A 26,042-nucleotide genomic window follows, 5' to 3' on the forward strand; every position below is an offset into this window, starting at 1 on the left:
AGTTGTGCCTGAATCCCCTCAAAGTACTCTTCACTTGTAGTGTCGTAGACCAAAAGCTCTTGAAAGCTGTCGTATGCGGGGCAACCTATAGAGTCCTCACTTCGTAGATATGCTTAGATCATCACGAGTTTAATTAGGATGAGGAGCATAAAGTATGAACACCGTTCGTAAGAAGCCTATGAACAGCATGATTCTCAAGGTCGTTCGTAAAATGACTTCAAATACCACGCAGCCAAATTGTGAACAGCCCGGAAGAGAAATCCGAAAAGGCGGCTCATATCCCAACTTGGCCATCGGCTGTCCATGTCCGTTCATTCAGGAATTCCCTTCGCCCCCAAAGATGAAAAGAAAGTGAAGCTATCTACATTGAAAGACTGTCACAGATGACATAAAGTGTAACATGATTGATTCCCGAACGGGTCACGCATAAGGGATGCTTGTGAATCGTAGAAGAATCTCGGTCATCCCCAAATGTGAACATCCTCCAAAAACCCGCCGAGATTTGTATCGTGATAGTCTGCACATGGGATCATCGACATTGTGAAAGTATCAACCAGAATTCGTCTGCTAGAGACGGCTGAAAAGGGGGTAAGGCTCGAAACCTTCATAGAAACCCAAAGTAGGCGGCCTTGAGAAGGTTCAGTCATCTGAGAGGATGATGATGAGTGTGCCACCAAGGTTTGTGGAGGCCTTGTAATATCTCCTGTTAGCCTTGTTCAATGTAAACAATGTAGACTGTAGTGTGGCTTACCGTGCAGCCCCGATCCTTATCGTCGAAACACGTATCTGCTTGACAATACTGATTGGTGGAACTCTTATACCTGCAAGGAGAGATAACGCCATCGCCGGTGAAGGTGATGTCGTAGTCGAGTCTCTCTTGCTTGCAATCCAGATTTTGTGATAGACTGGAATAACCTCTGTTCATATTGATGTCGTCCCAAGAAGTTCCGAAGATTGTGGGCGCCCAGTTTCCCTTGCCCTTCATGGTCTCACCCCAAGTGCATGCCTCGCTCTCGGGCACTCCTTGCTTGTTGACGTAGTATTGGGCTGAGGTTGCTTTGCCTTGCCAGAAGTAGTATTTGGCTTGGTCGGGATTGGCAAGGAAGCCGGTCTCACCGGGGCCTAGGGTGAGCGGGAAGGTCATTGACTCAGTGCCTGGTGGTGGTGAGGACCTGTACATACGATTGACTGATGGGGCTTACCTGGATAGTCGGTGCGGCAAAAAGAGACGGATTTCGAAAGCTTGTTTTCTACCTTGATCGTCATGCTCGTGGAGCCCTTGCCGCAAAGTGTCTTGCCGATAGAACCCTCTGCCATCTCCAAGTAGTTGTGTTCGTTGCAGTACAAGCCACCGACGGACTGTCCAGTTCTACCCTGCTTCTTTGGGAATGACAATTTGAGGTAGGGATTTGGACAGCCATACGAACAAAAGTTACCGGCTGTGCAGCAGGAACCGTCGTTACACGAGCCTTTTCGAACAGTGTAAATGTCATCAAAGCCATCCACTCCACGGTATTGTGGGTCTTGAATCCCAGACCAACCTCCCAGGCCTTCGTGTGCGAGTGGCAGGGCGCCATAGCCGTACGGGAATTCACTACATGGAATCTTGCCATTGGGGAATTCTTTGTCGCAAGAAGAGCAGTGACCATTCTTGTCGACTAGGTCAGCCCATGCTTTTGATGAGGTGTCCTGTTGATGCACCATTGATGGGTTAGGAGACGGATGCGGGGTGGGGTTACTTGACGGCGTCTCGGCCGGCGGTGCAAGTTCCCACGACTTGGACTCCTGGAGCTTGGGTCCCGAACTCGCCTCAGCAGACTGAGCGTGGCGATCTGGTACTGATGGAGGGGTGGTCAAAAAGACGGGACTAATTATTGACGTTGAGAGGTTACCGTCCTCTCCCCACATGAGAGTGCCGTTGGCGATACCTTGGCGGACTTCCTCCTCGGAGATGGAATGTCCATCAAGCACGTAGACGATCTCAGTCTCGGTCGCTGCGGGTACGTACACAACATGGTCGGGTCGAGAATCGCGTTTGGCGGCCCCATAGGCATGGCGGTGCACGTAAGCATGCGGGTTGGCTACGGTGACTGCAGCAACAGCAGCGAGGATAGTGATATGTTGGAGCCTCATGACCAAGGCTGTAGTTTCTCTGCCTGTGTTTAGGTGGGCTATTGCGGCCGGCTCAACCAATTGTAAGCCAGTGATGCTGGTGAGCGCGAGGCACTAGAGCAACTTACCTTTTCTCTCCGAACAAGCAAGTGTTCTTCGTAAGCCCAAGACGCTATAAATGCGTCCCTTGAAGGTGCACCTTCGTCCCCTTATTGTTCGATTCGTTGCGTTCTCCTCCAGAAACGAGGAAGGAGCGTGAAAGTATACTGATGATGCCTAAAGAGTGAACTGGAGATAGAACTCCGGGTGAAGGCACGAAAGAATGGCTGTAGGGGCGTGAAGCGCGACTGAGTCCAGTCTGGTTTGCACTGTTGCAGCGTGAGTCGCACGAAAAACCAAGAGTTGAAGTTGTTTGTATCTGTGTTTGTTGCCAAGCCAAGCTCCCAGTGGCGTGGTTACTAGTCGCGCAGGGAAGGCGCAGTGAATGGGAAAATGCTCCTACCTTGATGGATGTAGATCCTCTGTTGCTAGCACTTTGCCTGATGGACAAATGCAAGTATCAACATGCGCAATAAACGTAGAGAGTGTGCACGAATCCTTGATACTAAAAGAATGAGAGACAATGTAAACGTGGTCGAAGGTAAAGACAGCAACCAAATTCTAGAAACGTAGGGGGCGAGAAGAAGAGGCCTATAGAGAGTCCAAGCAGGGCCAGGGCGAGTGCGAGTGCGGATATAACCAATATTAAGCTTGTGACATTGTTGCATTGGGCCTGTAGTCTGTTATGGTCTCCTCATCTGTGCCACCTAACGTGTACCCAAACACAGTGCATGGTGGGTTGATCGTGAACATCAAGCAATTTCAGTCTGAGGCACAAGCTCTTGACGCTCTTATTCTGGGCGGGTTCAACTTTTAGCGGCGCGAGATCGACTGGAGGCTCTTAGGCGGTGATGGGGTCTCACCTGCACATGGCCTGCCCTGCGTATGAACTGCTGCTGTCATTGATGTTGTGTGACATTGACCCCTGGCTAGGCCATGGACGGCAACAAGCGTCCGCATTCCACGAACTAGGAATGTGGCACAGCAAGGTCATATAGCAGAGCCAGTGGCGAAGCCGTGGGTTTGAGAAAGGCCCAAGATGTATGTGAGTGAGGGTACTCGAACAACATGGGAGTTGGTATCCATCTGCGTCATCTCGAGGATCGTGTTGAATTGCCACTACTGTGATGATGTGATGCCTTCACCCGATTACACTTCTCTGCCAATGCGGCGCGTAGGTGAGGCCTACGCGATGGTCACTCCAGAGGTCGTACGCTGGTTAGCCTTGGAAACGGTGTGGCTTCGAATGTTCGCAACAGTTCCTTTGGGACTGTCTGCGGGCACAATAGCATCCATAGGGTAGCGCCATGGCGTGTTGAGATAAAATGAGGTGTGATGGTGATGATGAAAACAACGGTAGAGATTGAACGAGGTGATGAGATTGAATCGTCCTCCCGCTAACCCAACCTGCTCACACTAGGCATCAAGTGCACGTCAGCCCGCTAGCTTCAAGATTCAGGTAGCGAACATGTTTTAGCTGCGCCATGTGTAGCACAGCATATGCGCTCGTGCTTCGTGACTGAGACACAATATCTAGCGGATGAGGTATATCTAGAAGTCGGCTGCTGATTGTATATACAAGCTCGAAAATTACCGTGGTAATGATATCGGCAGCGCTACCAATGCAAAGGTTCAAGCCATGTCGAGGTTCCACCCATTTACACGAGGCTCATCTCTCGGACAACCGCCAGACAAGTAGTCTATACCTGCTGAACATAGTTTGCCGGGACGCTGCGCACAACACCATCCCGCTCAACGTCTGCCCATCCATCTCCCGCATCCATGTTGATAAGTACAAATCGTTCTCCTTCAGCCATAGAGTGTTCCGCTTCGCTTGTAGCAGCGTAGTCGTAGAGAGCTTCCACATACTTCAACTTCTTTGCTCCTCGCTTCGGAGCAACAGCCGGGCCCTTCTTTTTGCCAACGATGGCAGCACTGAGGTTGGTCGTTGAGGCTGACGATGCAGAGTACGTCGAGTCCGGACGATTCGACGAGAAGGTCGAGGCCGTTGTAGGTGGTGTTGGGGCCAAGATCTCCACATACGACGCAGGTACGAGGCCTTCCTTGGAGCCAACGCGGACTTTGATCCACCCGGACCCGTCTGTGTAGTCATTTGTGAGCACTGCGCCCAAGAGAATTTGGAACATAGGAGACAGATTCGCAAAAGACCTACCATCGGGTTCCAAAATGGTCACCTCCTGTCCGTCAGCGACAGTTAGTTCACCCTCGCTGTTTTCTTGATATGCGTACAGCATCCTTCCTTTCACTTCGTTACCCTTTGGTGTAGGTGGAGGAACATCATCGCCATCCTTGACATAATGCGCAGGTGGAGGTGCGATCATGCGGTTCCTCCTAGGACCTGGCGCTGGCGCTGCCTTCTTTTCTACCGGTGCTGGCTCTTCTGCGGTTGGTGACATTCCTCCAGAGATAGATCGGTGTGCTGTTGCTGAATAGCCCGAACTGAGAGTGTTCATGGAGTTTACTGTGTCGCTTCTCCCCAGCCGTGGCATGTCGGCGTTTGAGCCGGTTGCAGTGCCATTCGTAGCTGTTACTGCATGTGTAGCCTTTTGTCGCTCTTCCTTCAACTTCTTCTTCTCTTCTTTGGACTGTTCACCAGGACAATTCGCTGGCACTTTCATCTCGCACTTGCTGTGGCATGTGTAACCACAATCTCGGCAATCGAACCCTTTCGCTGACAAGCCCCATATTCGATCACCACACAAATCACAATTTGTGGGTATCTTGAACGTCTGAGACTTGAAATTGTGATTCCTCGCGCCAATGCTGAGGTCACCCACGACTGAAGTAATGGTGGAGACTTCCACTTCAGCGCTAACTTTTTGTCGCTCCACTTCATGCATAGCCTCCTGGATAGCGAAGACAGCGCGAACGACATCTACTTCATCGCGTTTATCTTTTCCTTCCCGAATATTTCGCCGCACGGTCTTTGCGTTTTCTACCTCTTTTCGTTTTTTCTCCAGCTCTCGCCGATAGTCTCCTAGCGAGGCTTTCGTCTTTGTGAGCACATTGCGTAGGAAGACTGTAGCGGAGTCGTCGACTGCAATGCTGCTATCATCCAACCAGACCGGACTAGGTTCGAATTGGAAATCTCCGGGCTCCTGCCACGAACCAGCATTGTGGCGTACGAACATCATCGAATCAAGTAGAGGGTTGTTGCGGGGGATCTCAGCTGATAAATGCTTCATATAGTCGGTACTCCGTGTGAGAGTGTCCGTTTCGATTTGCGCGGCTAGGGACCATATCGAGTTCAGCTTGTTGACTCTTGTTTCTGATAAATCTTGTAGGCTCTGTGACTGTCAACATCGCTCTGCCGATCTTTATGAAATCACTTACGTCCAAAAGCTCGGGAACATACTCGTGGTAGTACATTTCCTTTTGCTTGTTGGTTACGTTGATGCTAATGATATAAGTGTTCTGCGCTAGTCAGCATTGCGCCAAACAGAGTCTCGAAGCGATTTACCTTGACGTTGCGCATCTCAACCTGTTGCTGTTCGAAAGCGTTCCGTGCCTTGCCTTTGCCATGATCGAAAGCACCGTCAACCTTTTTGCGGCGGCTCTCCACTTCTTGGCAGACACTATCATATTTGCCTTTCTGTTTACGCAACTCAGCATACTGACTATCACGCTCCTTTTCGAGCTTGGCAGCAAAGTCGCCGTGTAACTTCCGTAATTCCTCGTATCGCGTGCCGAGGTGCTTCAACGGGTCGGCGAGTTTGTTGATGAGAGCGCCAGCGAATTGGTCGTGCTCGGAGGCGCGGGATTCTAGTGTGCTTAACTGGACTCCCCATGTGGTCATGGATGCGCTGTAGCCAGGTGTCAGCGATAGTCCACAGGGGAAAGCAATAGGAGTCTTCGTACCTCTCGAGCGAGCCTGGGGTCACTGTAGGAGTGTCGCCAACACTTATACTGCTTACTTTCCTCGCCTTCTTTTCATAATATTTTTTGGCTAGTGCGCTGAGCTTTGCCGAATATTCCTTCTCTATCGCGCTTCGTTCCCGGTAGAACTGTTGGATGTCGTCCAGCCAAGAGATGCCGCCGGTAACCTGATTGCTCCTGGGTTAGCATTCGAGCGAAAGACGCGGGAGATGGAGCCAGCGGAGCATGTGTGTGGGTGTTTTCAAATATCATGGGGTGAGTAAGGGGCGTACCCAGGCGTTGACTGTCTTGTAACCATCCTACGAATTATCCGTCAGTCCATGGTTTGTGGTGCGCTCTGGAGTCCGCATACCTTCAATTCAGCGCCAAACTGGGGCGCAATGTCGACCTCCATGCTGCTGTGAGGAGTATGGATCGAGAACTAGCACGGCGGGGATCGGCACCCCAGACATAGAGGATGTAGGACTCTGGAGGAGCGGTTGGGAAGGGCTACGCGGACCTCAGGTGGCTGCCCAATAGGTGGGGCAGGATGGCTGACATGCGCGCCGAGCAGGAAAGGCCGGGATCTTTGCCGTTACGTCTTGTTCTAGCCTTTTTCTACGATTCTTCCATGGATACTTGGGATGTGAATAGATTGTTCTCGAATACACTCGATGCGCGAAAAGCAGGGACATGCAGTGATCCAGAGACGCATTCATTCACACGGCGGAGGGCAACTGCTGTTCACGCAGGCCGCTGCCTAAAACTGCCTAGCGCCTCGCGCACCTTCCGCCTCGAGTTCCCCGCCAAAGCCAGCCTCGAGCTCACAATTTCGCGTTGTGCTTTGTGCCAAACAACCCATTCAGTACTCCACCCGACACGCACCATTCTTTGAGCTTGCCTCGAGTTTGCGCATATAATAGCTTTGCCACTGCTATTGCTATAATTCGGCAGCCCCTACAAGCTCCTCGCCCCCTCTCTCACTTGCTCGACACCGCTTTACCCCCACCGCAACCTCACAAGCAACAGGCAGCTCTGACTTACCTTAACATACGCCATGTCGTCAACGGAGGAGACTCCTGCAAAGGAGATTCCCACAAAGGAGACTCCCACGAAGGAGACTTCCACGAACGAAACACCCACAAATGAAACACCTACGAATGAGGCACCCGCGCAGGAAACGGTCGCAGAAGACTCGCTGGCGCAAGCACAGGTCGATGGTAGTGGACCGCCAGGAAACGGCTCCGATCTCGCAGACACCGAGTTCAATGTCGAGGTCAAGCTCGCCGACTTGCAGGCAGACCCCAACAACCCTCTATTCTCCGCCAAGTCATTTGAGGAGCTCCAACTGTAGGTTGCACGTAAAACTTCCATGGACAGGCTGACCTTAGTAGCTCCGATGAACTTATCAAGGGAATCCGTCACATGAACTTTCGCAAGCCGTCCAAGATCCAGGAGAAGGCCCTGCCTCTACTTCTGATAGATCCGCCCACCAACATGATTGCTCAGTCACAGTCGGGAACCGGCAAGACTGCAGCCTTCTCCCTCAACATGCTCTCCCGCGTCGACCTTTCAAATCCAGAGCCTCAAGCACTGGCACTCGCACCGAGCCGAGAGCTCGCCCGACAGATCTTAGGTGTCATTACACATATGGGCCAATTCATGGACGGCCTGAAGACAATGGCTGCAATCCCAGATCCATCCAGGAGGGGACAACAATTCAATGCCCAAATTCTCGTCGGCACACCGGGAACAGTTCAAGATATGCTTAAGCGGCGTTTGATCAACCCAAAGCACATCAAGATTCTCGTGTTAGACGAGGCGGATAATATGCTGGACCAACAGGGCCTAGGCGACCAGTGCACTCGTGTCAAATCCCTCCTTAACAGGGACGTTCAGACCGTGCTCTTCTCGGCCACGTTCCCCCCCAACGTCATTGCCTATGCCAACAAGTTCGCACCGAAGGCGAACGTGCTGACTCTGGCGCACGAGGAGCTGACCATCGAGGGAATCAAGCAACTGTACATCGACATCGACAAGGACAACGACAAATACGCAACGCTGCTCAAGTTCTACGGGCTCATGACACAAGCATCATCGATCATCTTCGTCAGGGTACGTATTCTGCCCTTTTTATAATCATTCAACTGACGGAAATAGACGCGTAGAACCGCTGAGGAGCTCGAGCGTCGCATGATCGCGGAAGGTCACAAAGTCGCGCAGCTTAGCGGTGCGCTGGAAGGCCCTGAGCGTGACCGAATCATCGACCAGTTCCGCTCGGGAGAAGCCAAGGTACTCATTACGACAAATGTTCTTGCCCGTGGTATCGATGTGCAGTCAGTGACCATGGTCATCAACTACGTAAGTCCATAGAGGCGTCTCTCATTGTGATAACTACATACTGACCTATTCCAGGATGTCCCAACTATGGCAGACGGTCGCCAGGCAGACCCCGAGACCTACCTCCACCGCATTGGTCGTACTGGTCGCTTCGGCCGCGTCGGTGTCGCCCTCACCTTTGTCCACGACAAGCAGAGCTGGCAGCAGTTGCACGACATTGCAAATTACTTTAAGACAGACCTCCACCCCATCGACACAAGCGACTGGGATGCGGTCGAGGATATGATTCAAAACATCATCAAGAGCTCGAGGGCGGGCAAGAGCACGCAGGAGATGACACAGATGATTACAGGAGGATCGTAAATGTGCATTGTTATATCCGTGAGAAAGCTGCAGAACATTGCTGGGAGACATCTGTGAGGAGTATGGAGCATATAGGGGAGAAATCGCGCGACGGCGCCAAGTGGAGGACAACCAGGCGGTGATTCGAGCATGTGGAAGGGACCAACATTGTCCTCAAGATAGATGGAGCAAATGAAACACTTTGAGATACCCAACTAGGATATGTTCTACCATCCCAACATAATCATGACCGCCATCGCTACTGCACTTGATCCAGGATCAGACACCCCTGGCAGCAGCTTCGCATAATATCATGACTGTGGCAAGGATTCTATGGCAGCTCTTGCGATAAAAGTCCCTTCCCACGTAAACAGCACCTTGAAGAGCTTCGGAGCTTGTGGTTTTCCCCCCCTACACCATACATTCCGCTTGAAGTCAGCCCTTCTTATGGTCTCAGCTAGTCCTGCGTCACCACAAACAATTGTTCGTCACTGTTCAAGCACACTCGGCGCCGTCACCAAAATCACGACGAGAGAGCTCGCAATGAGAGCGCCAGAGATGGCGCTTACAATCATGATGCTCCCTCTTGAAGCCGGGAACTTGCCACGTATTACGTAGTGCTGGGCTTCAAAGTATCTGTGGAAGCCTATGAAGAGCATCACGATGCTGATTCCAATGAATGTCGCTCCCAACGGCTTGCCCAAATGTCTGATCTTCGCCTGCGGAGACTCGGTGGTCAAGAAGTCGGCAAGGGTGTGTTGGGAGGCGTCGGGAGGGTGGGAGGACTTGTGGGAGAGGCTGGTGTTTAGGCGGAAAAGCTGCGTTATTGCGATTCCTATGCTTGCGAATGATAGGGATGTTCGGAGCCAGGCTAGAAATGTCCGTTCTGCAGGAGTCTCAGATTAGCAAGACACACTTCAGACTCACCTCCACACTTCTACATAATAAGGAAGAAAGGAAGCGGGGTGGCTAGGACGCACCTAAAGCTAAATGATCTCTGGCAACACTGCCCTTATTCTCCAATTCTACACTGCCGTACTTGTCCCAGAATGCGCGCCATCGTCCGCCTTCTCGTCGTTCAAACGCAGCGGCTGCGCGCTCTGCACTCTCCGAGTGTCTTATCCCATTGGTTCTTCGCGTATCTGAGACCGTACCATCTTCTTGCGCACCTATTGGTTTCGCCTTTGGGGCGGGGGTAGAAGCGGGGTTCTGCGAGATCGATGAGGTGTTGTTTTGCGGTGGTAATGACGGTGATATGGAGTTGTAATCTTTCGCGGTGGATTGCGCATGCGTTATTATGGGGTCAGTTTCGTCTGTAGTGGTGGCAGCGGTTCGTGGAGAAGTAGGCTCCCGTTCGGAGGTGCGTTTGCGGGGGCCGTCGGCCATGTCTACTCTTCTTATACTGTTTCTTGAATACAACGTTATGGTACACAGACGGTGATGGATTGTGAAGTAATATAAGGTAAAAGCGCTGGCGATTGTGATTGTAATTGTAAGGTCAAAAGTAGTCCAGGTTCATTGACGCTGTCATGGGAGCTATCTCCAAGCACCCGAAGTCCAGGTCGCGGTTTCGCAGCAGCTCGGCTCTTCTTTCATCGCTGCGTGCAAAGGCCCGATCGTCCACATGGCGGATACCCCCAAATGCAAGAAGCAGTGCGATTCGCATCCGATATCGTCAGGGTGAATTGTAGAGTAGCGTGAATACGTGATCCCGTGTGGGACTGACGCAAGAGCCTCCAGTAAAGGCCAAAGCCCTGGCCTATGGGGATTCGAGGCGCACTCCACAGGGTCTTACACGAGCTAACGTCCGCGGAGTGAACTTATTTGAGCAGCTTCGACAACTTCAGCTGCTCGTTGAAGAAGCTGGGGAACTGATTTCACGGAATCACAACTCGCTAGATGCGCTACACGTGACTTTACTCGAAGTCGTAATGCATGAGCACCTTTGAACTCTGAAATCTAAAATGTTTATAATGTCCTTGATGGTATTTTCCTTGCCAGCAAGCTGTCTATACCTGTTGAAAATGCTATGTAGTACATGTAACGAGATGTCACTAAGCTCACTACTACAGAAGACAAAGCGATCATACAAACGCCGCCCAATGACTGCCGTTGGAGACGCCCAAAAGTAAACGGTCCGTCTTCAAAGACTTCACTCATTGTAGTGGAATACCTACATCGTTATTAGCAGAATTCCTCACGCGATCACAAGCGTGAAACCTTACAAGATAGTTTGGCAATCCGAAGCTATCCCAGTTCAGTCTATTCGCCATCTTGGCGAAGCCTTCCGTTTCGATAAGATGGTAGAAGGGGAATGGTGGGAACATCGCTCCATCGCGGTGTACCTCGGCCTTGACCAATAGTGTCGCGCCCCCTACACCGTCGAGCTTGATTTTCGTTCCAGGATCGGCCGACTTGTCGTACATCTTTGACATCAGGCTACGGTACGTTGGCATCTCAGCATAGCCTTCCAAGAGAATTTCGTCATTGCCCATTTTCGCGCCCAGCTCCCTTGCCGTAGGGCTATCAATCCAGTTGTTGAGATCGTACTCCCGAATGCTCATAGCCTTCTTATCATTGTCGTAGTATCTCTGGAAGCAGTTGGGCACAATGATGGGCACATCGTATCCGGCAAGATCCTGAATGAGGGTTGGCGGGGTCTCGACGATGTCAGCATCCATCCACAAGACCCACGATGTGGTGGGGCCCATGGTTGTGAATAGCAGAGAGTTGCGCGCCTTGGACATGGCCGCGCGACGTGCCTTCTGGTTTTCCATCTTGTGTCGTTCTGCCTCGTTCTGTGATGTTAGCGGGGACTCGGTGTCCTGTCGGAGAATCGTGACCGCAGCGTAGCGCTTATTCTTTGGTCCTGATTGTGTCTTGGTGACCTGTGCCTGCAACGCTGCGTACGCTGCATTTCCCTCCTTCGTCTTTGGTATTATGAAGCCCAGGGAGATAAGATGGTGCGGATAGTTGAGCTTCGCCAGATTGTCCCAGTACTCTTGGTAGAAACGCGCCAGTGGAGTGAGAATAAGAACCGTCTCCTCATTTTCTATTGGTGTCCGCGATGTGGTAAGGTTGTTCATGTAGTAGTGTACAACTGGCGGCGCCGCCTGTGGAGCGTTGCCTTTTGACTTTCGGAAGGGCAATGATGGCGGAGAGAGCGGATTTGATGCCGTCTCGATCCCGCTTCTGAGCTTGCCAAGTGTAGGAGCATCGCTGCCGGAAAAGAAGAAGAAGAAGAAGCCTATGCAGAGGATGCCGGCAAGGACTATCGTTATCGGATTCGAGCGTCGGAATGAGCGTGACATTGTGGCTGGACGAGTAGGAAAGCAGGCGAACTGCGGTTGCCCAGATTGAGTCGTCTACAAGTGGTGCATCGAACGGGAAAGCGAGAATGGGGCTGAGATTGCGGTCGAGGTTCGGCGCAAGGAGGTTTGCGAGATGTGGCCAAGCTGGCGCTCAAAAAAAAGTATCAGGGCCGCACGTAGAGATGGGAGTGGGTCTCCCAGCGTCGGTCGGGTCGAAGAGGGCGAAAAGCACAGCTGGAGGACAGCCTCAATGCTTATAGACGGACAAATGTCAAGGGGTATTGGCTGCTCGATTGTGGTCGGTCGCCCTTGGCTAGTTGAAACCGTCGAAGATGCGGCTCAGCTTACTCATCCTACATTTTAGCTGCGGGATAGTTCCTAGACCTCCGAGTCCTGACCTCATGGACAGCTTCAGCACCACGTCTGCGTGCCGCCATGGTGAATTGAGTCTCGACCAATGCCTCCCTTGGTCGCGCGACAATGGCAAGTCTTGAGGGGCGCTCCTGCCGCTATTGGTACCTTAGGACGCACACAACGCCTTTCGGGGATTCCATGCGCTTCAGCTTGGCGGTCGTACGCGCAGCAGTCGACGCCAGATGAAAAGACTTTAGGGCATATAGTACCACTCAACAGTGCTATTCTCATACCAGCCTCTATACCAAACGCTGTGAGAAACTTGATTTCCCACAGAGACGCACAAGCACTAACCTCTACAGCAACCCGCCGAACTCATACATTTCATCCGACCCGTTATACGAAAGCGAATCTCTAAAGAGACTTTCTGCGTCTTCCTTGTCACACCCGCTTTTGCGCCATGGCTCCTTAACGATGAAGTCTTCCTCCGAAAGGCGCTGCTTCAGGCATACAGCGAGTTGTGGAAGGGGCCGAGTGCGAATAATCGATACCCGGACATACACGCTCTCTGTGCTGTAGTCGACAAGCTTCCAGTCGGCAGGGCTTTCAAATTTGAGACCACACTGGGAGATGAAATATCGCGCCGTACCACGGAGCCGCCTGTTGCTGAGACTGGCCTCGAAGGCATCGCCTATGTCACACTTCCCGCCACTGCTTCCGTGTCGTCGACCGCACCTTCGTCATCCGAGAAGGGCGCTATTGACTTCGTTTTAAATGAGCACACGGCAGGCGAGCAGATAATCAGCGACAGTCTGCGACTACCACTCGCCAATACTATATTCCAGACGGGCACTCCCACAACTATGACTCTCACATCGTGGAAGTCTCGTGGTACGACGGAGCGGCTAAAGCTGCTATCGAAGACGAACGTCTCTCATCATGGTATTCGAATAGCTGGACGCAACCAATATGTTGATCAGATCATTCCCACCCTCAGTATCCCATTGGTGCCACTGACCGTTCCTCGTCGGGTTGAAGGATGTATGGGCAATATCATTCGCCGAATTGTCAATTCCGACGGGGAAAGCGTGACAGCTTCTTCGGAACTTGAAGGAGTTGTGCCGCGATTCTTCAAGTCGCGAGGGGAACCCGCACAAGCAACATCTGCCTGGGCTCTGGTGATACCAGGATCCATGGCTGCGAGTATGAGCGCAAGGACTACGAGGCTTCTTGCGAAAGTACTGGACAAGAGTGAAAAGGGAGTCGACAAGCGAGATGAACTGTGGGAACGTCTTTGGCGAAGCGATCCGCCTTGCTGGAACATGCTCGTGTCAAAAGCCCTTGCAGAAGGAGCACGTCTCCACCGGGTATTGAGCGGAGGAGGTGGATGGGGAAAGAAAGCGGGTTTACTGTCTCTAGACCCCGTTCCAGCCAGCGACGCCTTGGACCAACTAAACGCACACGATTTGCCGAGCATTCTCAGTGACCCAGAGGACTTTGCTTCGACCCTGACGCCAGTCATACATGATGGAGACTTCATACAATTTTTTACATTGCCAAATTCGAAGATCGATGTAGAAGCCAACTACCAATTGGATAGTCTAGAGAAGCTCACTGTTCTGCCAAAGCAAAACAGTTGGGGCTGGGAATTTGGAACGATCCCTAGTACAGCAGACTCGATGCCTGGAGGGTCATGGCAGCATACCACTTCAACATCAAGGAAGGTCTCTGTATTTGAGAACAGCTTCGGTGCTCTGGCCGAGGGAGGCTTAACACTCACACGCCGCTTCCCCGGAAAGGAAGGGGGGTCTTCTCCTTCGGTTGGTACTACCATGGTCGATGTTCCTTTCTCTCGCTTCTGGGCTGTGGAAGTGGCGGACAAGGCTAACTCGATTGAGCACGTAGGTGAGCCTGAGAATGTATGATGGCTTGTATTTAGTTGTGTTCTAATTGCTGAATTAGCGAATTCATACCCCGAAAAAGACAAAGAAACTTAAAGCCATGACCACCCGAGCACGAACCAAATTAGGGAGCCATCTGAAGGGAACCAAAAGTGATGCCACGACTAAGGTCAATGAAATGGTACCGTCTAGCAAGATCACAGTCATAACACCAAAGCAGCTAGAAGAAAGGCCGCGTCCACTAGTTCGGAAATTTACAAGTATATGGTCAGAAGCTCCCACAGAGATTACCGAAGTGGGAATCAGTAGACTTGCGATCAATGCTGCATTTGCTTCGAAACGTAATATTGTAAATGATATCTCTCGCTTGACAGAGGAGTACCGAGGCATCATGTACACCATCCATCGACGTATACTATCAGAGCAACACACTATGGCACGTCACCGCCAGCGACACCAACATGCTATTCAACGCCGTCGCACTTGGGCCACGAAACGAACTGTGGGCGAGTATCCAGAGGAATCAGAGACGAGAAGCCGTGTGCAGAAACGGTGGGCTCCGAAACTGGATGACAAAATCAAGGAACTAATGAAAAGTAATCAGCAAAGGAAAGCCACCAGACAGGCTGGGAGCTTCCCAGGACCGCTTTTGCGCAAGATACCCAGCAAGTTCGAAGAAGTCGACGTTCCACGTGTAACGCGAAGGCCCCTAGGCGCCCCTCGTAAGCCTAGCTACGCAATGTTTTCCAAGCCTGCGAGAAGTGCAATGTTAAGGGGCAAGAGGAAGCAGAGGAGAGATGACTTTGCTGCTAGAGTCGGTTCGTGGCTTGGTGGGGACCTTGCTTTTACAAATCAGAAGGCGTCGGGTACGCACAAGACAGAAAATCAGCCGATTGTTGGTAGAGACACGTATTTTGGAGTCCGCTACGACGGTGCCACAGGTGTTGAAAGTGAGGGAAAGCAAGATGATCTCTCACGCGTGCTTGCAATCGCTGGACGGCAAGATCGAGGGTCTGGTCATAGGAGAAGGAGTCGATGAGCTATGTTCCACCATTCTCATGATTAGAGCATGTTTTAAAAGCTAGTGGGTGCGCATGTATATATGTGATTATAAGTAATATGTAGCGCTGCATGTGTATCAGCTTCAAAGTCTTGCAATGTTCGGAGTGACAATTCGCGACTGGCTCCTTGCTTCTACACGAGAACGTTTGAGCAGCCAACCCTAGTTATAGGATCCGCTCCTATAGCTTACTGGATTCCTCAATCCAAAGCACGGTAGCGATTTCACGTGTATACTATAAATAGTCCACGGCCATGCTCAGCGCCGCAATGTTCCGAAGATCCTCCGCTAGCCGAAAGGCTTCCATCTACTTCAAGATGACATTGGTTCCTTCTCTTCAATCCAACTAGTTACGAAAGGGCTATCTTGTAAGTCCCACACTACCGATATGTGTCCTCAACACTAAATATCCCAGCCTGTAACCAAATGGCGTCCTTTCAGGTTTAAGGAGACCGCTCTAACGCAAAGAGTACAGATTGCACATCGCTTTAGTTGCTATCATGGCAATGTTATTAGCCATTGCAACACTAATAATCGTACCATTCCTTACATTCTTTCTTTCCACGACTCTTTTCTATCGAAAAACGAAGAACAAATTTCCCGGGCAAACTCCCCCGACGACGCCCTACTTTGTACCTGGAGTCTTCCATGCATTTAGTCTAGCATATTTTGGACCACAGAAGTACTTTGCTGCCTTGATGTAAGTAGCCTCATCTCTTCTATGGCATGTGGTCATACTGATAGATAGCAGTGACCAATATGGCAATTTCGCCCCGTTCGTTGTCAAGGCAGGACTTGGATCTTTCCTCGTCCTCCGAGATCCCAAACAAGCTGAGAGGGTACTACAGGCTAGTAATCAACTGACTACACGTAAATCCAATCTTCACATTCATGAGAGGCTGTTCGGCTCTCCGAAAGAAATTTTGAAATTCTATGCAGGCAAAGGCAGCAATGGGAACGAAGCTGGATTAGTCGAACTTGTACATTCGGCCTTGCCCCGGAAGTACTTGATGGGCACATCGCTTGCGCCACTTATTGACACCTATGTCTCCATCCTGTCTCGTAATCTCAACGAGAAGATGTTCCAAGTCGGATTCTGGACGCAAATCGAAGACTTCTGGTCATTCCTCCAGCAAGTTATCGCCCGCTGCACTATTGAGACGTTGTTTGGGAGAGAGATCATCAAGCAGTACCCTAGCATTGTCAAAGACTACTTGACATTTGCTGATGCCGCTGCTAGCTTTGTGCCGGGCATGCCGCGTTTCCTAGCTTCAGCTACATACGAGGGGCCTCGCGACCGGTTGCATGAGGGCATCGCGAAGTGGCTCAAAGCGACCCATAGCGGATCTGAGTTCGCAAAGATTGACGAAGAGGATCCAGTCTGGGACGAAGACAAGGGTTCGAAGTTTATCCAGGAAAGAGATGACGTGTTTGCGAAAACTGAAGGTGTGGATCTGAAGGGCCGAGCTGCAGAGGTCTTAAGTGTCATGCATGGGTATGTACCATCTACGTATGGTCTCATCCGAATAGAGCTCAGAAGCTAATGTGTACGTCCAGGTCCAATTCGAGCTTGCTTCCGTCTGCTTTCTGGACGCTTGTCGAAGTTCTGCGCAAACCTCAGCTTGGTAAGCATATCGCAGCTGAGATCAGCCAACATTATTCACCACAGGCCGGAGAGTACGATGTTGCAAGTATTACAGAAACTCCATTCATACAGTCCGTCCAAACCGAGGTCAGGCGCTTACGTGTGCCAACCGTTGCAACTCGCACAAACGAAGTCGACAACTTCCAGCTAGATGAGCAGTGGACACTCCCAAGAGGCATGACAGTGATGCTCTTCTCACATGACATATCCTTGCACACTAAATTCTGGGCGAAAGCGCGACCCCGGACCGTCGAGAGACCTCTTGAGGAATTTTGGGCGGAGCGGTTTCTCCTTCCTAATAGAGCAACATCAAGTGCGAAAAGCTCGAAGCCGGCCAAGGACAAGATCGAAGCTGGAAACTTCAGTATGGAGGGTCTTGAGTCCTTGGATCTAGTCTTGGGCGGGAACGATGATCAGTGTCTGGGGCGTGATTACATGAGAGCTGTGCACGCAGCAACTTTAGCCGTCTTCCTGAACGAATTCGATCTTCAGTTATGTGATACCGACGAAGTTGACGCAGCTATACCCCCAGTTCGCGAAGACGCATATGGCACGGTGAAACCGCTTTATCCAGTAGCGGTACGGATACGGAAGCGAAGGATGGGCTAGACATGTACTAATTTACAAAAAAGATCCCAGCAAATGTCACAAAAGGCCAATTCCGAATTGTAAAAATCCAAGCATGCTACATGGCTACATACATACCTAAAACGATCTCAGAAGTGCGCGAGGAACTTAAATTCACAACAAATACAACTAAAGCTCCACTGGCATCTATCAATTCGAGACGTGACTGTGGCTTGTCTTTCAAGAATGAGTTTAAGGGCGGTGCCAACTTCAAGATCACGACAGCACTGTTATCAGGAGCAAGAGACAGTCGCCAAACAAAGTGTGTCTCAAGATGCATGCCATCAATTAGGATCGCATAATGCCCATCCAAGAGCAAACCCAGAACAATCCCGATTAGCTCCCTTGCACTAGCCCATCCATCGTGCTTCCGAGAGCAATATCAAAATATCAAACCTGCCTGGAACCATAAAGTCGAGGTGAGCATTTCGAACCTCTATATCCATTCCCCCCCTCTCAGTCCTTTGATACGTAATCAAGTCTGCTTATCCCTTCCACTCACACTTGAACCCACACTCATCCTTGCAAAAGCCATCTTTCTTCGATACCTCGCACTCGCACATCCAACGACACGAAATCGCATCCTTGGAACAGTCCTAATTCCGCTTAGTCAAATACCCGCTCCTTCAGCCACTGAACGCTTGAAGAGTGGTGACATACCTGTATACACGCACGGATTTTGTCTTTGCATCCCGTACATTTTGCATTGTCGGCCAACTCCTCAGTTGTAGGGTACTCGTTAACCACTTCCCTACGTATAGCCGTCGAGGTCAAGGTCAAGGTCGAGGTTGTAACCGAAGTCGCAGGATTGTCGTTGGAAGGCATGAGATCCTCCCAGTTGGCTGCTAGTGCGGCGGTAATGATGATTATGGTGGCGAGTAGGAAGCACCAGATCCATGTTTCGAGGGTGGCGCGTTGCAGTCGTTGTCTCATAGTGAGGTTATGCTGTGGTGTCGCAGGGTGTGAAGTTTGTGGGGATTGTCGTGAGAGGAGGAGAGATAAGGGCTACGAAGTAAGTGGAGTCTGTTGAGACAAGAGAGGGGATTCACCTATGTGGAGAAAGTCGGACACAGGTGTGCTATAGCTGGTGAAGCGGGCAAATGACGAAGGGCGTCAAGGTACCCGATCAACCAATCCTCACCGTCGCACAGATTGAAGCAAACAGAGGACAATCCTCTGAAACGTAACTGTACAGATTCCCACCTATCATTCGAGTATCTGTCATGTCACTCTCTTCTCGTGTCACATCTCGTCACCGTTCTTTTGATGTCCGCCAATAGATTTCGTTGATAGACCTTCCCAACGCAGTACACCATATGTTCCGTGCTTTTCCCCCCAACCATGTGCTATCCAAGAAAGGTAACTTACACCAGAGTGGGCGGCTACAAGCGGTAAGGTGAGAATGATAGAGTCTTTACTCAATAGCCACAGGTCTATCTTTACTTCCTTGCGAGTAAACTCTCGAATGAGGGTTTCAGCAAGAGCTCGAGATGCATGTTAAGGGCCAGAATCGTAGAATCGCGCACCATTGGAACTGTTTGGCAATAACTCGAGATTGTTTGTGATAATCCTGCATCAAATTCACTGCGTATGTTGAACAATATAGGAACGGATTACAAAGAATTGCATCACGCCGAGATCTTGATAGATTCATTGTCGGATGCTGGTGTCTGTAGAACGCCCGCCTACCTCCCAGAGATGATGCAGTGCTCCCATGCTCACTCCTTATGCCGTTTTCTAATTGTTTTGTTCCTCCTATATATCCGAGTTCGCTCAACCGCCTCGTCCACCCCTCTCGTCCTGCATGCCAATCGTATCCGGCGCCTCAGGGAACTCCTTCTTCGCTTTCTTCGCCCCGCCAGCTGAGTCTCGTCCCTCGGCAGCGGCGCCGCCATCCTTATTTGCGCTGCTTGAAGATGTCAAACTAGATTCATCGAGCGTAATATAGAGTGCATAGGGTGGATAATGATAGACAAACAAGGGCAATTAGTAAAGCACTTACTCTAATCCAGCCTTGGTATTCTCCGTCTGTACATCATGGGTATCGCCTTCCTTGACCTTATCCGTCGCGTGCTTGTCGTCCGGGTACTTGCCCGTCTTGCCTGTTCTGCTTGCGGAGACGGAAAATGGTCGAAAGAACTTTGTTGGTGCGCGTAACGACGCAGTCGCTAGGCTGCGGTACATCTTTGACTACGATCGAGTATGGGTGAGCTTGTGTTGTTGGTCAAGGGCAAGCCGTATAGAGCAGTAGAGGTCAGGTAATCGGAGTGTAAGAGTCGGAGATCGCTAGGGTATAGCTCGACGAATAGGCCATGATGCGTTTGGAAGTCATTCTCAATGATGATGTATGACGATGACGCTGTCAAAGGAGCTCAATGTTTCCTAGCTCGGGTCATAGCTCCTTGGGCACCTTCCTCATGTTAGCGGAATGCGGGGGAGGGGTTCGCCAACTTTAAACTTTGAGCCTCATCAATCTTTAACGGCCCAGATCTTCATATTGGACATTGCAGGAGACTCGAAGACCCAGATCGCAGAAATGGCCGCAGAGAAGGAGTGGAAGGCAGATGACTTTCCCTGCACCCTGTACGTCTTCTCATCGCTGTCTGCAGATGACAACTCTTTTTACAACTACCGGCATTCCATCTTCCAAACTGACAGGAATTCGACCATCTGCAGGACCTTACACGTTCCTTTCCCGTCCGACCACCTCGCAACAACCGCAGAACGCGCTCTATCCGTGGATGCCGAACTCTCGCCTCTCGTCCGCCGCTCCTTTGCCTTGACCACGCCATCCACCACATCTACCCAGCCTACCGCTTCAGAGAAAAGCGTGCTACAGGTCAACTATGCCGCTACAACGAACCGCATGTTGCGTGTCGCCGTCAATGGGTTCATAGAAAGCATCGGAGTCGTCATAGGGGTGATGAAGGATTTGGATGTCGATGTAGTGTATGAGCCTAGTGCAGAAGGACTAGAGGGGGTGCAAGGGCTAGATGGAATAAAAGCCAAGTGAAGCATAAGAGAGAAATCTCTTGGAGAACAAAGCAACATCCGGCGCAAAGATCCGGTGTAGCGTTAGGATGGCAAAATAGCCACCTTTTGGCGGCTCGTTGTCAGCCAAAGTCGCTCAACTGATGACTGACAACGATGGCGTCATCAGAGGCATGCACAAATAGCCGATGAGTTGGCGCTGGGAAGGACACCTGAAAACGGTGTCATGTATTGGCAAATGATTGCCAGACATGTTTCAAACAGCGTCCATCGCTGCAAAGTAGAGAGAATATCCGGCTCTAGAAATTCCGTACTCCGTAACGTTATGCTACAGCAAGATAAACATAATCGCTTATCTCTTCCAGACAAAATGCCTTGGAACAATTGTCCCTGAATAGTAGAGGCTTCATAGGCTGAGAATATATATCGCTCTGGGAGGTTAGACAGGGCATGGCAATGAGTGTCTGTTCCTATATTAACCTTGTTTCGTCGCTGATAGTTCATCACCATGCTCATCTTCCTCATACTCCCCCTCAAACTTCCGCTTCTCCGCCGGCTTCCCCTCCAGCACAGCCACCGAGGCCACCGGAACCATCGACGGAACCGCAGGCGCCTGTGGAGGCGGCGTGCCCTTTGGCATCGGCGGCAAAACACCATCGCTCGTAACCTGCCAGCCATCATGCTTCATCACCTTCCACTTCTCCTTGACCTTGAAACGAACGAGTTCACCCGTAGTCCTGGCATCCTCAAAACTGTCGTGTCCTGCAGCGCCTCCTTGCTGGATATCCTCCCCTAAGTGCATTTTTGCAAGATTTCGAAGTCCGTGGCGGTATGGTAGACCTTGGCGCGTCGGGTACAGGAGGACTGTGTCGATGATAGTGGGGTGGATGATACGAATCGTGTTGAGATCGTTTTCGAGGGCGTGACCCAGAACGGGCGTCGTGGGCGAGACGTGGGCAAAGAAGAGCTCGCGCGCTCTGTAGGGCGAGTCGACGATTCGCAGATCTTTTCGGACGGGCTTTGGGTCTTCTGGGTCGTACGGCTTTGCGTTGAGGAACTGCTCTGCTGTGATGCCGGAGAAGCGCGTGTTCAAGTCTAGAAGATGGCCGAGGGGCCGCACTAGGACGTCGATGAGCGGCTTGTGGGTTGGCCAGGATATGACGGTAAGGCGAAGCATTTCGAGACCGTTGGTTGTGTAGCCCATTTCGCAATCAAAGCATACGGCTGTGTGTGGTGGTGCTTGGTCGTTTTCTGGCGTTTCCATAAAGGGCATGATGAGAGAGAGACGCTTCGAATCCTTCACGTTGTACACATGGGTGTCGTGAGTGACACAACCTGGGGATCCCACTGGCTCGTTGCAGCACGTCAGCCTTGTGGGTTCTGGAACCGCATTCTTGACCCTCTTAGGGAAATTGCGTCTGCCCCAATGGTGTTTGCATTGGCCCCCAGTCGTGAGTGCACCGTCTTCTTCTCTTCGTTCCGGGAAGACTTGAAAACGCGTGTTACAGCGATCACACTCTTCCCAGAAACCCGCCATCTCATGAACCTTGCGGGCTTCCGTCAGCTCCTCCTCGGTTGGCAGTTTGGTAACGTAACCATGGGCGTCCAATCCAGTCTGTGGGCATTTGAGGGCTGAAAGAAAAATGATCTCCTCTTTTGGGGAGAGGCCAGTATCAACTTTGCTCGGCGGTGCTTTCTTTGGTGGATCTCCCTTCTCTTTCACCAAAGCCGCTCGTCTCTCTTTGACCCACAGTTCAGGCGTCATGGCCTTCAGCTTGACCAAACGCTGTTTCAGTATATTCTCGTATACTGAACCGCTCTCCTTGGCTATCTTCTCTTCCTCGTCTACGGCTTGCCTAATGAGTTGATTTGGAGTCAGGTGCAAAGCTTTGATCTCGGGTTTTACTGCTTTAGCAATTTTGTCGTTCTGTGGCTTCAGGTAGGCGTGTAACGCTTTGAGAAGGGTAATTCTCTTGGTGAATGTCGCCGGCTCTTTGCTCAGTTTGCGCGGCATCAAAGGAATTGGGACATCAGGTTTGGTGGTGGGTTTTGTGGCAGCAATCGTGGGAGGAGGCGATACTGGTCGAGTAGCAGAGCGCGGCAGTGTAGCGGGAGGGCCCGGTTGGACCACTGTCTTTGACGGAGTGATTTGGGTGTCTCTTGTTGCTTTGCTTGTTTGTGCATTGTCTCTGGGTATAATTGATCCAACAAAGACATTGGGGTTTGCCTGGGTTCGTGGAGGTGTGACCTGCGCAATGGGCTCCTCCGTGCCGTCGTTGAGCTTCAAACGCTTTGCATGTGGTTCCAACCCGAGTCCTTCCACTTCGAGCGCTGGGGAATGGCGTGTAGTTGGCGATTTTGCAACATTGTGCTCAAAGATGCAGTGAGGCAACTCGCAATTTGCACCTGAAGGACACGCTACGTTTGCGAAGCTCCTGTAAGCTGGAATTGAAGGCCACATGCTGGATTTGATTGCAATAATCTCTTATCTGTGAGTATGAGGATAGCAAGCTACGGTATGCCCAGGACATACCGAGCTAGGTTGAGTCTATAACTGGTTTCATTTGAACCAATGAATAGGGTTGAAAGAGTGACTCAAGAGGAAGTTGGGGTTGTTTAAGCAGCGAACTACTTGGTGTCTCAGTGAATCAGTAGAGAAGCTCAAATGAGAGGGCCAGTATCAAATCGCATTCGCCAGCGATAGATGCAAGGGCGACGGGGAAAGGCAAGCCTTGCTAATGCCAATGCAAATCAGGGTTTGTCTCGATTGTTGAACAGGGCTATTGCCTATGACCTGTACTGATAGCCCTGCAGTAGTAGGTCTGGAGAGACTTCACTGGTGGAGGTCAACACGGGTGAGGTGAGTCTGGCCTAGCTGGAGGCTCACATGCAGCCTTACCAGGTGTTCGCGCTAAGCCTGCACGTCTCAACCGCCTAATTCCGTCATGACGTGGTGATATATTTCGATCTCCAAAGAAAACCACTCAGTAGCCGCACGCATACATTAGCCTCGTAGGCCACTACAAGATAGAATCCAGATATTACCCCCGATTCCGATCCGATAGTTTGCCCGACACCCGACTCCCTGAGTTGCATTACCTTAGCCTGACGCCACGCCGTCGCTGCGTCCGATTAAGCCCGCGCGTTACGGACGAGATATGGAAGCGTGAGAAACATATAACCACTGCGCCCACGACCTGCCTAATACCTCAGTCAACCAAATCGCGCAACAAACACATCTGCGCCGCCAACATGTCGGGCACCGCCGATCACCTCTGTGTCCTCGTCCATGGGTATGCCAGCTCACCCTCGCAGAAGGCATTGTCGCCTTCGCGTTTAGCTTGGAGGGTGCCCATGTGCTGACTACCTTCAGGCTGTGGGGAAATCCAGAGCACCTCAAATACCTGAGCACCACTCTCCGTGAGAGGTTCCCCGAAGACAAAGTCCACATTCTCGTCGCCAAGCGCAATGCCGGCAGCTTCACATACGACGGCATAGACACGGGTGGCGAGCGCGTCGCCGACGAGGTGGAACAGAAGTTGGAGGAGCTAGCGAGGAGCGGACATGATATCAAGAAGATCAGCGTAATCGGGTATTCACTGGGAGGGCTTATAGCACGCTATGCGATTGGCCTGCTATATCATAAAGGCGTCTTCGAGAGGATACAGCCAGTGAACTTCACAACCTTCGCTACACCCCATCTTGGTGTACGGACGCCTCTCAAGGGATACCACAGCCAGATATGGAACGTTCTCGGCGCTCGAACACTGTCTATGAGCGGTAGACAGCTCTTCGGGATTGACAAGCTCAGGGACACCGGCCGCTCGCTCCTCTCCGTTCTTGCAGATCCCGAAAGCATATTCATTCAAGCACTAGCCCGATTCCAGCATCGAAGTCTGTATGCAAACGTCGTAAACGACCGGACTGTGACTTATTATACAGCTGGCATCTCTCAGACGGACCCCTTCGTGAAGCCAGACGGCATTAAGATCAACTATATACCTGGATACGATGAGGTGATAATCGATGGAGAGGACCCAGTGGCGCCAAAGGAGCCGGAAGATCTGCCAGCTTTCACACAGCGCTTCACCACGGGCACACGTACAATCCTAGGACGGGTGCCAATCGTCGCGTTCCTTGCTGTATTCATTCCTATTGGCTCAACACTCTTTCTGATGAACTCTCTAGTTCAGTCTTTCCGGAGTCAACAGCGTATACGCCTACACGAAGAAGGCAGAGCCGGTGCGGACTTTGGCCGATACAGGATACCGCTCATGATCAATGCCGTTCGACAGGAAGCAGAAGACATGTTTGAGAACGTCAACAATGCCCAAGGCCAGGACTACCTTAGCGCTGGTAGTGAAGAGGTGGCGTCACCAACCCAACCAACGTCGCCCGGACTGAGACGTAAGCGCTCTACACGCTCAGACGTTGACTCTATCCAGGAGCAAAAGTCGGGGTTGGCTATCGAGTTCCCCACTTTGGCCTTGACGCAAGACCAGTTTGGCATGATCGAAGCACTAGACAACGTTGGCTTCAAGAAGCATCCTGTCTATATACACAACCACCGACATTCGCACGCTGCGATTATTGTTCGCATGGACAAGAAGTCGTTCGACGAGGGAAGGGTCGTGGTCAAGCATTGGCTGGACAACTTCGTATTCTGATCGTGAGCTAGCATCTTTGTCCTTCTATCAGCCTCGGTCGGTTACTGGAATTTATAGCGTGGCGTACGGTGCATTCTGGGCATGGACTTTAGAGGAGCATACCCAAGGTTGTCTTTTCAGTGATTGGGGTACCCTGCGGATCATTTACTTTTGTGGATTTTTTTTCATTTGATGGATTTGTACACATACCCCTTGAATAACAGCATATCCCCAAACTATACACTTGATACCAAATTCCTGCTCTTCATTTCGCTTCATCACCTCACAATCACAAGAATTACGCCCACCATGCAACATTTTCTGCCATCACTAATTCGACCGCTAGGCTCGCTAGGTCATAACAAAACATGACAACGCGAGGTATTAAGAGGTTAGAAGGCCTCAACAATCGAAAGCGGGGGAACTCGATCAATCTCCTACACCGAAACGCCAGTGAGAATTTGATCTTGAAGTGGTCTCATCATGCGAAGGAAGTCCACGTGACGTCATCATCTCACGTTATCCAAGTCGGCCTAATGCTCCTTCTCATTTCGGCCGAAACGTGGGATGTTGGGAAACGGACCGAGCGAATTTTGATGGCAGGATGGACTGGGGGGGCCTTGTGTTTCAAGTTTCGGTATTGGCAAGCGCCGAGACTGCACTAGAGATCTTGGTTGTCATGTTTGAATCGATCACGTTTCTGCTGCATTCATGTGCTAATTTTCTCTGAACGGACCG

The 26,042-nt window shown here is 51.1% G+C and overlaps 12 protein-coding genes across 12 annotated transcripts; 5 read left to right on the plus strand and 7 right to left on the minus strand.

Moving 5' to 3' along the window:
- Positions 1-477: 477 nt before the first annotated feature.
- On the minus strand, positions 478-2,414 carry K460DRAFT_90296 (glycoside hydrolase family 132 protein). The gene is made up of 4 exons (XM_040938790.1): positions 2,241-2,414; positions 1,203-2,184; positions 752-1,155; positions 478-690 (listed from the first exon to the last, which is right to left on the minus strand). Exons 2-4 carry the CDS (start codon positions 2,131-2,133, stop codon positions 640-642), a joined length of 1,386 nt encoding a protein of 461 aa, XP_040791962.1. The 5' UTR covers positions 2,134-2,184; positions 2,241-2,414; the 3' UTR covers positions 478-639.
- Positions 2,415-3,911: 1,497 nt separating this feature from the next.
- K460DRAFT_404628 (FCH-domain-containing protein) lies at positions 3,912-6,502 on the minus strand (the record flags this gene model as incomplete). The annotated part of the gene is made up of 6 exons (XM_040936751.1): positions 3,912-5,519; positions 5,566-5,646; positions 5,693-6,035; positions 6,091-6,275; positions 6,381-6,407; positions 6,461-6,502. The coding sequence occupies 6 exons, from the start codon at positions 6,500-6,502 to the stop codon at positions 3,912-3,914; spliced, it is 2,286 nt and encodes a 761-aa protein (XP_040791963.1).
- A 642-nt stretch (positions 6,503-7,144) lies between these two features.
- K460DRAFT_280472 (ATP-dependent RNA helicase-like protein dbp5) lies at positions 7,145-8,790 on the plus strand (the record flags this gene model as incomplete). Its single annotated transcript, XM_040928404.1, has 4 exons — positions 7,145-7,437; positions 7,482-8,202; positions 8,248-8,448; positions 8,503-8,790. 4 exons carry the CDS (start codon positions 7,145-7,147, stop codon positions 8,788-8,790), a joined length of 1,503 nt encoding a protein of 500 aa, XP_040791964.1.
- A 467-nt stretch (positions 8,791-9,257) lies between these two features.
- Positions 9,258-10,407, minus strand: K460DRAFT_331359 (uncharacterized protein; the record flags this gene model as incomplete). Its single annotated transcript, XM_040930799.1, has 2 exons — positions 9,750-10,407; positions 9,258-9,655 (listed from the first exon to the last, which is right to left on the minus strand). Exons 1-2 carry the CDS (start codon positions 10,153-10,155, stop codon positions 9,258-9,260), a joined length of 804 nt encoding a protein of 267 aa, XP_040791965.1. The 5' UTR covers positions 10,156-10,407.
- Positions 10,408-10,719: 312 nt separating this feature from the next.
- On the minus strand, positions 10,720-12,382 carry K460DRAFT_415780 (glycosyltransferase family 62 protein). The gene is made up of 2 exons (XM_040937758.1): positions 10,995-12,382; positions 10,720-10,942 (listed from the first exon to the last, which is right to left on the minus strand). Exons 1-2 carry the CDS (start codon positions 12,078-12,080, stop codon positions 10,922-10,924), a joined length of 1,107 nt encoding a protein of 368 aa, XP_040791966.1. The 5' UTR covers positions 12,081-12,382; the 3' UTR covers positions 10,720-10,921.
- Positions 12,383-12,492: 110 nt separating this feature from the next.
- Positions 12,493-14,782, plus strand: K460DRAFT_90347 (uncharacterized protein). The gene is made up of 3 exons (XM_040938791.1): positions 12,493-12,747; positions 12,797-14,339; positions 14,397-14,782. The coding sequence occupies exons 1-3, from the start codon at positions 12,538-12,540 to the stop codon at positions 14,429-14,431; spliced, it is 1,788 nt and encodes a 595-aa protein (XP_040791967.1). The 5' UTR covers positions 12,493-12,537; the 3' UTR covers positions 14,432-14,782.
- A 1,119-nt stretch (positions 14,783-15,901) lies between these two features.
- On the plus strand, positions 15,902-17,649 carry K460DRAFT_281187 (cytochrome P450; the record flags this gene model as incomplete). Its single annotated transcript, XM_040928472.1, has 3 exons — positions 15,902-16,095; positions 16,147-16,890; positions 16,953-17,649. The coding sequence occupies 3 exons, from the start codon at positions 15,902-15,904 to the stop codon at positions 17,647-17,649; spliced, it is 1,635 nt and encodes a 544-aa protein (XP_040791968.1).
- Positions 17,650-18,273: 624 nt separating this feature from the next.
- Positions 18,274-18,600, minus strand: K460DRAFT_404634 (uncharacterized protein; the record flags this gene model as incomplete). Its single annotated transcript, XM_040936752.1, has 1 exon — positions 18,274-18,600. The coding sequence occupies one exon, from the start codon at positions 18,598-18,600 to the stop codon at positions 18,274-18,276; it is 327 nt and encodes a 108-aa protein (XP_040791969.1).
- Positions 18,601-19,440: 840 nt separating this feature from the next.
- K460DRAFT_404635 (uncharacterized protein) lies at positions 19,441-19,851 on the minus strand (the record flags this gene model as incomplete). The annotated part of the gene is made up of 2 exons (XM_040936753.1): positions 19,441-19,573; positions 19,670-19,851. The coding sequence occupies 2 exons, from the start codon at positions 19,849-19,851 to the stop codon at positions 19,441-19,443; spliced, it is 315 nt and encodes a 104-aa protein (XP_040791970.1).
- A 282-nt stretch (positions 19,852-20,133) lies between these two features.
- Positions 20,134-20,756, plus strand: K460DRAFT_365288 (Pcc1-domain-containing protein). Its single transcript, XM_040933151.1, has 2 exons — positions 20,134-20,250; positions 20,344-20,756. The coding sequence occupies exons 1-2, from the start codon at positions 20,204-20,206 to the stop codon at positions 20,678-20,680; spliced, it is 384 nt and encodes a 127-aa protein (XP_040791971.1). The 5' UTR covers positions 20,134-20,203; the 3' UTR covers positions 20,681-20,756.
- Positions 20,757-20,859: 103 nt separating this feature from the next.
- Positions 20,860-23,539, minus strand: K460DRAFT_365291 (RNA exonuclease 3). The gene has a single exon (XM_040933152.1). The coding sequence runs from the start codon at positions 23,117-23,119 to the stop codon at positions 21,134-21,136; it is 1,986 nt and encodes a 661-aa protein (XP_040791972.1). The 5' UTR covers positions 23,120-23,539; the 3' UTR covers positions 20,860-21,133.
- Positions 23,540-23,639: 100 nt separating this feature from the next.
- Positions 23,640-25,558, plus strand: K460DRAFT_365292 (lipase/serine esteras-like protein). Its single transcript, XM_040933153.1, has 2 exons — positions 23,640-23,951; positions 24,032-25,558. Exons 1-2 carry the CDS (start codon positions 23,911-23,913, stop codon positions 25,323-25,325), a joined length of 1,335 nt encoding a protein of 444 aa, XP_040791973.1. The 5' UTR covers positions 23,640-23,910; the 3' UTR covers positions 25,326-25,558.
- Positions 25,559-26,042: the final 484 nt, after the last annotated feature.

Source organism: Cucurbitaria berberidis (assembly GCF_010015615.1).
Source record: "Cucurbitaria berberidis CBS 394.84 unplaced genomic scaffold K460scaffold_2, whole genome shotgun sequence".
NCBI lineage: Eukaryota > Fungi > Ascomycota > Dothideomycetes > Pleosporales > Cucurbitariaceae > Cucurbitaria > Cucurbitaria berberidis.